This window comes from Sinocyclocheilus rhinocerous, unplaced genomic scaffold (assembly GCF_001515625.1).
Source record: "Sinocyclocheilus rhinocerous isolate Xijiao unplaced genomic scaffold, SAMN03320098_v1.1 scaffold200, whole genome shotgun sequence".
NCBI classification, from domain to species: domain Eukaryota; kingdom Metazoa; phylum Chordata; class Actinopteri; order Cypriniformes; family Cyprinidae; genus Sinocyclocheilus; species Sinocyclocheilus rhinocerous.
In genome coordinates, this window is record NW_015641014.1 from 1236824 (window position 1) to 1247448 (window position 10625).

The 10625-nt window shown below is 36.6% G+C and overlaps 2 protein-coding genes across 3 annotated transcripts in view; one reads left to right on the plus strand and one right to left on the minus strand.

The window, feature by feature from the left end:
- Positions 1–489: 489 nt before the first annotated feature.
- On the minus strand, positions 490–2688 carry LOC107753700 (dnaJ homolog subfamily B member 9-like). 2 transcript variants are annotated; one of them, XM_016569913.1, is made up of 3 exons: positions 2624–2688; positions 1765–1989; positions 490–1177 (listed from the first exon to the last, which is right to left on the minus strand). In XM_016569913.1, the coding sequence occupies exons 2-3, from the start codon at positions 1979–1981 to the stop codon at positions 741–743; spliced, it is 654 nt and encodes a 217-aa protein (XP_016425399.1). In that variant the 5' UTR covers positions 1982–1989; positions 2624–2688; the 3' UTR covers positions 490–740. The 2 variants fall into 2 exon arrangements, with proteins under 2 accessions (XP_016425399.1, XP_016425398.1); XM_016569912.1 differs by having other exon boundaries at positions 1765–1996; positions 2624–2679.
- A 1601-nt stretch (positions 2689–4289) lies between these two features.
- Positions 4290–10625, plus strand: part of LOC107753653 (transcription initiation factor TFIID subunit 4-like) — a 40667-nt gene continuing 34331 nt past the window's right edge. The window contains exons 1-9 of the mRNA XM_016569859.1: positions 4290–5499; positions 5850–6010; positions 6698–6874; positions 6973–7095; positions 8406–8495; positions 8930–9115; positions 9401–9467; positions 9605–9710; positions 10184–10331. Coding sequence (XP_016425345.1) covers positions 4290–5499; positions 5850–6010; positions 6698–6874; positions 6973–7095; positions 8406–8495; positions 8930–9115; positions 9401–9467; positions 9605–9710; positions 10184–10331 — 2268 coding nt within the window. The remainder of the gene's footprint in view (positions 5500–5849; positions 6011–6697; positions 6875–6972; positions 7096–8405; positions 8496–8929; positions 9116–9400; positions 9468–9604; positions 9711–10183; positions 10332–10625) is intronic.

Here is a 10625-nt window from a genome sequence, read left to right on the forward strand (position 1 = left end):
TGTTGCTTCCAGCTAAAATACGAGTCCTCCGTTTATAATATTGCTTTCTCCAGTGAAAAAGTCATCTTGTCTGAATCAGGAGAGAAATATGCACTGATCAAGCACTGTTTACAAGAGAAAACAGTCCAATACAGTTCTAAACAAAAATGATTTGAGAGGTCAACAGGGCATATGGGCTTTTTCACTGGATGAAGCGTTATTATGGACTATTTACTCATATTTTGGCCAGAAGCGGTGGTTGAAAGGTACAACACCTTAATGACGGATTTGTTTCTGACAAACACGTAGCTTTTCGCTTCACAAGACATTAATTGATGGACTGGAGTTGTGTGGATTATTGTGATGTTTTTATCAGATGTTTGGACTCTCATTCTGACGGCACCCATTCACTGCAGAGGATCCACTGGTGAGCCAGTGATCTAATGCTAAATTTCTCCAAATCTGTTCTGATGAAGAAACAAACTCATCTACATCTTAGATGTACTGGGGGTGAGTACATTTTCAGCTAATTTTCATTTTGGGGTGTACTATTCCTTTAAGAGGCCACTATCCAACATAGTGTCAATTGTAAATCTCAATCAAACCAATAAAAACTCCAAACACACCCATTATCATCATAAATAACAGATCAGTCACATGTAAAATCAAACCCCACTTATCACAGCAGCAAATTAATAACTCCATCTAAATCAGGCATAAAATAAAAGTGTGATGGTCCGATCTATGGCCCACTCTGATGTTCAGGAGGATGAGGTGCAATCCGTGTACGTGGTGACCATGTTTCCTCTTCGCTGGGTCACCGTTCTGCAGTGCTGTTTGGCTGTGCCCTGAAACCTGCTCTCTGTCTTTTTTATGTGTCGGTCAAATGTAAACATCTTCTCCATGTCTTCAAACATGTCCTCAAAGACTCCGGCACCAAAAGTACCCTGGGAGTGTCTCTTATGGCGGTTGAGTGCTTGCTGGTGGGCCCTGAAGTGCTCGTCAAAGTGCCTTTTTGAACGAGCTTGCCTGTTTTGGCTATAGATGTCAAAGTTTCTGAACATGTCGTCGAAGTTAAAATCAAAGGAATGATGAAAACGCTGCTCTCCTCCTCCGTTCACGTCTTCATTGCTGAATGTATTGTATCCTGATTGGTCATACTCCAGCCTTCTTTTCTCATCTGATAGTGTTTCGTATGCTGTAGAACGAGTTAAAAATGTATGCATAACAGAATTAACAATTTAAGGAATTTTTGCTTTAAAAATTAAAGTTACTTACATATTACAATTTTAAATAATTGTTCTCTATTTTAATATATTTTAAAGTGTAATTTATTCCTGTCATGGCAAAGACATTTATAATGCATTTCTATCTAAGTGCTGTTCTTTTTAACTTTCTATTCATCAAAGAATCCTGAAAAAATTAGCATGGTTTTCACAAAAATATTAAGCAGAAAAACGGTTCTCAACATTGATAATAATAACAACTATTATTTAGACTTGAGCATCAACAATAACGGATAATAACTGAACACCAAACCAACATATCTGAATGATTTCTGAAGAATAATGTGACACTAAAGACTGGAGTAATGATGTTGAAAATTCAGGAAAAAATTAAATTTTTATATATAATAATTATATAATAAAATAATTATTTTACATTGTAATAATATCAGCTTTTTATCAAATAAATGCAGCCATGGTGAGCATTAGTGACATCTTACAAAAACATGAACAAATTTTAATTACTACAAACTTTTGACAGGTAGTGTATATAACCCACCTTCTGCAATCTCTCGAAATTTGGTTTCTGCATCGGGGCTCTTGTTCTTGTCGGGGTGATATTTCATGGCAAGCTTGTGAAAAGCTTTTTTGATCTGACGATCCGAAGCATCTTTTGGCACACCGAGGATGTCATAGTAGTCCTTTCTGGCCAGTATGAGTTCTGTTATCATCAAAATGCACATTGCGAACATCAGTGTTGACTGTGCCATGGCCATGCTTCTGGCTGTTTGCTAAGAGGACAGAAGAGAGAGCAGGATTTTGTGAGTTAAACTTGTCTAAACACCAAACTAATTCATAGATAAGATCCACACCTCTTAATAATAATTATTGTAAAATAATAGAATAAATCTGTATATATTTCAGAAAAAATAAACAAATGCAAATTCATGATGCACCACGCCCCCTTTGCTGTTTTAAACAACATTATAATAAAATAAAATATTAAAAATGATAAAAAATTAAAATGTATTTTGTTTAACTATTTATTTATTTAATAACATTGCATTAAATAGAACATACTTGATATTTTTATGGTAATATTGTTTAGTATATTGCGTTTGCCAATGTATGTACAATATTCTGTACATGTTTGCGATTTCTTTGACAATGTAATGTATTTTCTTTATATTGTTTCATTTATTAAGAATGAGACATTATAAAACCCCCAGCAATACGCCTTTCGAAACCAACTTTCATAAGACTGATGAACTCGATTAGCCCGCTTGCTAACATGTCTAACATGATAACTCTATCGCATTATCAACAAAAGATCTTTAGACATATTCGCATTATTAAAACATGCCACATTATTTTAAACAAATAGTAATAAGACACCATATTTTAGCGCTTGTACTCACTCTGGTTGACAGCACCATTAAAAATGACCAAAACTGATATTGGCGTTTTTAATATTTGGGCCGTACAACACGACTCGCAATTCTATTGGTCCAGCTCTGTACCACGTGATCTACACACGACCCAGACACCAGAAAACTCACTGTTGCGTTGTATTTACGCAGAGTCTAATCTTCTTCTTCTTCTTCTTATGATGTTTAATGGCGGTTGGCAAACCAGCTTTTGGTGCATATTCCGCCACCTACTGGGATGGAGTGTGAGGCGCTGATATCAAGGGAAATGCTAATTCTCAAAACAAAAACAAAAACAAAAAAAAACAAAAAAAAAACAACAAAAAAATACCTTCTACCTATATTTTATTATATAAATTTGTTCAGAGTCTAATCTGTTTAGAGAGTCATATTACATAGCTATTAGCTAATCAAAGCTTTCCAAACTAAACTCTAATTTCTGATATTATGTACACAGGGTCAAGACAAATCTGTCGCTTTTCGTTATGGCCACCATAAACAGTTTAAATATCCGTAATTTTAAGATATTAAAAGGCATAAACCTCCATATCGACCCCCAAAATTATGTATAGGCTACACAATGGTAAAAATAAAGACAATACCTTATTTTACTAATAAACACAAATCACATGAATATTCAATATCTACTTTTAACTGGATATCTGTATACCACGGTGATATTACTTATTATTATTTCATCAATATTTGCCACAAATTCTCTAAGCCTTGTTCCACAAATCAACAAATGTCCATGACAGGCTTTTAGCAGATACTGTTTTACCTATAAAAACAGTATAAACAGTATGTATTATATATACAAGTTCCTATTATATAAACAAGAAGAAATAAAGGAAAGAAAAAAATATTTTCTTAGTTTTGTATAACAAAAACATTTACTGTAACAAGTGAGTCCATTTCAGTTAAAAAGTAGGGAAGGCCAAGAATCAGGCTTATGCTTTCTTTTTGTTTGTTTGTTGTTTAAAGATATATAAATACAGCCAAGATTAGGATTAGGATAAACAATGTTAAAAAAAAAATGTAAATGTAAATGTTAAAAACGGGAAAACACATATACAGCTTTCTTATTTTTCATAATATTGTTTTTAGATATTGTTGAACTTCTGCCTTTAAAAACAAGCTTATTTCCTCCATATTTACATTTATGTATGCTAACTTTAGCTATTAGAAGTAGCATATTATTTAAATAATATTCTTGATGATAAGACATGGCATAATTGAAAACATGACAATAAAATTTTAAAAGATGAGCATGATGTGATCATTAATAAAACACAACAGAAATCTGACCAAAAACAAGCCGAATGAGTACAACTCCAAAAAGGTATGAAACGATAAAACTGTTTCTGCATCTATCAATATAACAATTGAAGATATTTATAAATTAGTTTAACAGAATTTGATTTTATTTGTAATATTTAAATATTACAAATATCACATTATTTAAATATTACAAATATTATCCCCAAATTGTAACATTTAAATATATTTTATTTTTCATTTCAATACATATTTACTTACTTATTAAATTATATTTTAATTATTAAAATTTTATGTATTTTTTATCAAATCATATTAAATATTTATATGGTAGTTTCCAAATTTGACAGGCCTATGACAACAGCTGCAAATTTTGCCCATGATGTCATTACGTTTCCCACAATGCCTCAGCAGCAAAACAACGCACGCGCCGTGCGCGTTTCTCAAGCGTCTCTCAAAGATGGCGGGCGTCCCCGATCCACTGGAAGATATGCTCTACTCCGAAGTGGACGAAAAAGCCGTCAGTGACCTCGTAGGCTCGTTGGAATCGCAGTTGGGTGGACAAAACAAGGCGGTCGGTCCTCAAGGCGACATCAGGAGACCCTCAAACGCGCTAAATCCACACTTGGGGAAATTGCTGCCCGCCCAAGTAGGAACAACACTGGAGCAGCAGCGGCAGCCAGAGCGAAACCAGGAGGGAAACTCTCAAGAAAACGGCCCGGACAGGATACCGGCGTCCGGTGCTGTACCGTCCACCGCGAACCTGCCTAGCACCTCTGCAAATTCGGTTACAGCCGCGAACCGGGTGCAATATCATTCATCAAATCCATCAACTTGTTCAAGTGACGCAGCACCAACAGACTCTCAGCCCAAAACAAATCACATTGCGTCTGCTGTCCGGTCGGTTCCCGCCAGAATACAGACTGTGAACGGAAGCAGTGGCACGTTAAACTCTTCTGTTATCGCTTCTGCTCCTGCTTCTGTAAACGGTATTGACATTGGTTCAGGTGTAGGTAATGGTAAAAGCAACATGTCTGCTCCTGCTAGTACAAATACTGCTTTTGTGTCCGCTCAGCCCAACAGCACACTGCCACATGCGAATGTGTCACTAGATAGTCAAGCAAACCCCACCATTGCACTGCACAGGCCTCCTAACACCATCACAAGTGTGGTACACAACGGAGGTGACCCCAAAGTCTCAGGATTGCCCGTGCAGGGCGCCGGTCTTGTGCCGTTCACAAACACAGAGCCCAAATCTGACCCTCAAAAACAGATTAAAGCCATCGTCCCGAACCAGCTCCCCGGGACCCCCGTAGGGTTGCACCCCAGCACGCCCGCTCAGATTATAGTGTCGTCCAGCCCGGTGGTGACCTCACTTCCTGTGGCAAGCACGCCCTCTGCCCTTGCAAAGCCAGCAACGACTGCTCTCGTAGGACAGCCTACGACCCTGTTGAGACCCGGTGCGCCCGTTCAGGGGATGGCGACCACGACGCCCCCGCAGCGTCCAGGGCCTCCTATGACCCAGCTGATCGTCAGACCGCAGCAACAAACTACCATTCAGTTACCGCCGGGATTCACCATACCTCCAGGTAAAAGCTTAGGAAGCGATAAGGAGACCAGATGCCAAAAAGAGGGTGTTTAATGGGTCAGTTCACCCAAAAATGGAAATTCTGTCTTTATTTACAAACCTGAATGTTGTTCTGAACCTGAATGACTTTATTTCTTCTTCCGAACATAAAGAAGACATTTTTGAGGAATATTTTTGTGCATATAATGAAAGTAAATGGGGTCCAAAACAAAACAACATTGGACCCCATTGACCTTCATTGTGTGGATAAAAAAAGTAAGCCATACAGGTTTGGAACAACATGAGTGTAGTATTGTTACTACTTTCCCCAGCTATGATGTGTTTATGAATTTTTCCTGTGTTCTTCTTGAGGTATGGTGCTGGTACGCACGGAGGCCGGTCAGCTGGCATTGGTTCCTCAGCAGGTCCTGGCCCAGGCCAAAGCTCAGAACCAAAATAAAGGCACCCTGTCACCGAGACCTGCTACACCCACTGCTGGAACAGCTTTCAGAGTCACCACACCTGTTGCCCAGGTATGAGCAAGACAGGTCATCTGAAAGCATTTAAAACTCTTGTTGCATGATAATACTCTGTTTTAGCAGTAAATAATAGTTATATAAAGGAAGGCCATCTCTGTTGACACTTTCAGTGCATCTTTTTTCCACGCAGTGAAATTGAATGGTGATTGAGACTGTCTCGCTGCGTAACAGCTGCTTTTGTATTCCACAAATGAAATGAAGTGGTTCTCTTGTGTTCTAAATCAATCCTTCAATGTAGTTCATATGACTTTTGAAATGTTCTTAAAACCATATGAAAGCTTTGTGTGGTTTATCTGCAGACAATCTCATCCTGATTTTACTGTCAAATCAAATGTGCAGGTTGCATGACAGTAACAACAAACGTCATTATTTCTCGATTGGCTGGTAACCAAATATCTTATTTGATTTGCTTCTGTTAATCACACAAGACAATCAAATCAATCTTCAGATTTGGTCTATGTGAAGATTCTTGATAAATTATTGTTTTGTCTGTTCTACTTAAAAAAATGACAACATATGGGTTTGGAATGATGTAAAATTCATTTTTGGGTGAACTGTTTCTTAAATGTGTTGTTTATTGTATTATTTCAAGCTGAAAGCTTGGGCAAAACATTTCTTTTTGTCGTGGTGCACAAAACACTTGAAACGGTTCTTAACTTGACTTGGCTTTTATTTTTGTAGCAGAAGACCGCAGTGGTAACGATTACCTCGGCTCAGAAGCCCACCACCACAGTCATTACAGCAGGGGCCCGTGTGCAGCCTGCGCCACAGACAGTTCTCAAGCCCTCTGTGACCCCTCAGAGTCCCATCACCACCTCTGCTGCTGCCCCAGCTAACAGAGCCCCTGTCCTCTCTCAGGTAGTGCTACACTGTGTTCGTTCATAATGTCAATGACTATTGCTGGACATGGATTCTAATTCATTATCTGTTGTAAAATACTGTAATTTTTCATTTAGGAAATGCAAGAGAATGTAAAGAAGTGCAAGAACTTCCTAGCAACACTCATCAAACTGGCATCCCATAATTCCCCCTTGCCGGAAACATCTCGGAATGTGAAGGCACTAGTGCAGGATCTGCTGGTAAGTTTGAGCTGTTTAGTGTTTTATATCTGCATCACTAGCAGCAATGTTATGATTGAGACACTTCAGTATTGCTTCATTGTTAATAAAAGATTTGATGTAGTAGTTCATTGTGACAGTTAAAATGATAGTATTTTCTCTAGTGGTATTCTCATGCTAAACTGTGCTAAATTCTCATGCTAAACTGTGAGCAACTGCAGGACTCAAAAAACAAAACAAAAAAACACACACACATTTTTGCCTGTTCAAAATAAGTAAATTGCCTATCAAACTAAATTGCCTTTCTCATGCTAAACTGTGAGCAACTGCAGGACTCAAAAAACAAAACAAAAAAACACACACACATTTTTGCCTGTTCAAAATAAGTAAATTGCCTATCAAACTAAATTGCCTTTCAAAGTATACAGTTGTAATTGGTGTGTGCATGCATTTATGCCACCTCTGAGCAGCATTATATGCCACTGCAGAAGCGCTTCTGTGCCACCTTTACTGTGCAAATTTGGCATAATTGAGTTTTTATTTGTCCTGCCAGTATTTTTACTGGCTTTTTAGATATATTTTTTATCTTTTAATCAACTTTGTTTTTTATTACAAAAGATTTCTTCAAATAATTTGCTATAAAGATAGGAATTCACACCTACTTTCTAATGTGTTAAGTGTGACTTCATAGCTTTGTAGCAAATTATTTGTAGGAAATAAAGTATAAATTAATTATTGAAAAACCTCCAGCTCTGTAACTTTATGTTGATTTTTACATCTGCCAAAGTCACAACAATGTTTAATACATCATACAGTCATGAATATTTATGTTTTATTTCAGAGCCCTCAATTGTTTTCTTTAAACTTGAGCTGGTTATTGAAAATTCTAGTACTTAAATTACATTTACATTTAGTCATTTAGCAGACGCTTTTATCCAAAGCGACTAACAAATGAGGACAATGGAAGCAATCAAAATCAACAAAAGAGCATTGTCAGTTACCCTATTATATAATAATTTTTTAATTATATAATAAAAAGAAAACAAATAGAATAGAGCAAGCTAGTGTTAGAGGCTTTTTTTTGGTGCTTTTTGTTAATTGTATAATAAATAAAAAGAAAACAGATAGAATACAAAAAGAATAGAGAAGCTATTGTTAGTTTTTTAAAAGAAAACAAGCAGTTAGTAAATGAATAGAGTGCAAGTCAAAAAGGGCAAGTTTGTTTTTTTAAAGAATAGAATTAAAAAGAACATGAAATAATCTTTACATGAAGCATGTGTAATTTTAGTTGAGATAACTTATGTGTATTTTTCCTTCTAAAATCTGCAAAGGATGCAAAAATCGAGCCTGAGGAGTTTACAAATCGCCTGCAGACGGAGTTGAAATCATCTCCTCAACCGTACCTGATCCCTTTTTTGAAGGTAGGACTCAAAAAAGCAGTTGTGCTTATTGTTCTTAATTACAGAAGCTTAAAGAGAGAGTTTCAAAAAATTAAAATTCTGTTATTCACCCTCATGTCATTCCAAAACTGTATGACTTTGTGTTTTTGTGGAACACAAAAGAAGATATTTTTAAAAATGTTAGTTAATTGCTTCAATTCCCATTGACTTCCATTGTATGGACAAAAAATACAATGAAAGACAATGGAGACCGAAACTGTTTGGTTATCAACATTCTTCAAAATATCTACTTTTGTGTTCAGCAGAAGACATAAAATAATACAGATTTGGACAGCATGAGGGTGACTAAATGATGGCAGAATTTACATTTTTGGGTGGGCTATCCTTTCAAGGCACGAAATTTGTTCTTTTGTGTTTTTGAAACCTGAAATCTGTTTCCCCTTCTCTTTGTACAGAAAAGTCTGCCTGCTCTGCGTCTGACTCTTCTGAACTCCCAGCAGTCTTTAACTCAGCTGTCTCAGACCTCTACTACATCCACCCCACTGACGGTGAACACCATTAAAGCTCCAGCGCCGAGCACACTGCCCACCACCGTATCTACCATCCGACCGGCTGCTGCCCTGGCTCCCACTACCACCATGGTACTCCTGCTTTCCTATGGTCTATTGTAGGCTTGGTCAATATATTATGTTTGAATATTCATAATGTATGTACAGTGTTCTGCCCCTGAAATGATTATGAAAATTGGAATTATTTTAATGCATCTGCTTATTTGGCCCTTGTTTACTCAAGTTCATGTTATTAGATTCATTTTATGATTTTAGGCTCAGTTAGACACATTAGTGTCTCTAATTCAAACTTCAGTAGCAAAAAATAAGTTTGAATTTTCATATCCTCTGTGGTTTTGTTCTCCTCGGGCTGTTAAGAGGCCTGGGGTTCAGGCTACTCCGACACGGATGCCGGTGGTGATTACACAGACGGTTCGTGCTCAAGGTAAGCTATTGAGAGACTTAATGAGCTTAGTGTCCATTTTAAACCCACTAAAGGAAAGTTATTGAGGCTTAAGTGTTCCTTTTCTCATGCAAGAGTCCAATGGCCCTTCCCCAGTATAATTACAAGTTTTATTGCAGGTGCTGTTGGGACACCCTTGCAAGTGAGGAGCCCCATGGGTGTGGCTGTTCAAGCGTCAGCCAATCAGAAACAGAAGCTGAATGACCCTGGGGGTGGGACTTTCAGGTTGGTTTTCTAAGAGTCCAGTAGGAGGCAGCGTTTCTCTAGAATTGTTAGTTGTTTCATGGCATTCGGGGCATGACAGAATGTGAGAATGGGTGTGATGGAATGAAGTCATGTCCATGACTATTTATTAATAGTAATTTTTTGAAAAAACTGGGGGGAAAAAATCACTTTTAAAAGATATAAAATAGGTTTTGTATCAAACCCATTCTCCAGTAAGCTTTTCTTTAATAAATAAACACTGGCAGCTTCTCACTTATAAACATAGAAGACAATATTTGTTTTTAAAAAGAAAATAATTATAAAATATACAGTAATTATAGTACTGCATATTTTATATGCATTTATTTTTAACAGTAATTACAGTAATCTCACAATAATTATAGTCCTGTATATATATATATATATATATATATATATCCATCATAATATACCTGTTTCATGCATGGTGAAATTCTTCTTGTTTGTGTCTGCAGGGATGATGATGACATTAATGACGTGGCATCCATGGCTGGTGTGAACCTAAATGAGGAGAACGCCCGTATCTTGGCCACGGGTTCGGAGCTGGTGGGCACTCAGATCCGTTCCTGTAAGGACGAGGCCTTCCTTCCTGCCAGCCTGCTTGTATCAAACCCATTCTCCAGTAAGCTTTTCTTTAATAAATAAACACTGGCAGCTTCTCACTTATAAACATAGAAGACAATATTTGTTTTTAAAAAGAAAATAATTATAAAATATACAGTAATTATAGTACTGCATATTTTATATGCATTTATTTTTAACAGTAATTACAGTAATCTCACAATAATTATAGTCCTGTATAAATAAATTAATATAGTATTATAATGATATAATAATTATTTAATATTATATATACTAATATTATTTAAGTATATTATATATTAATAATATTACAAC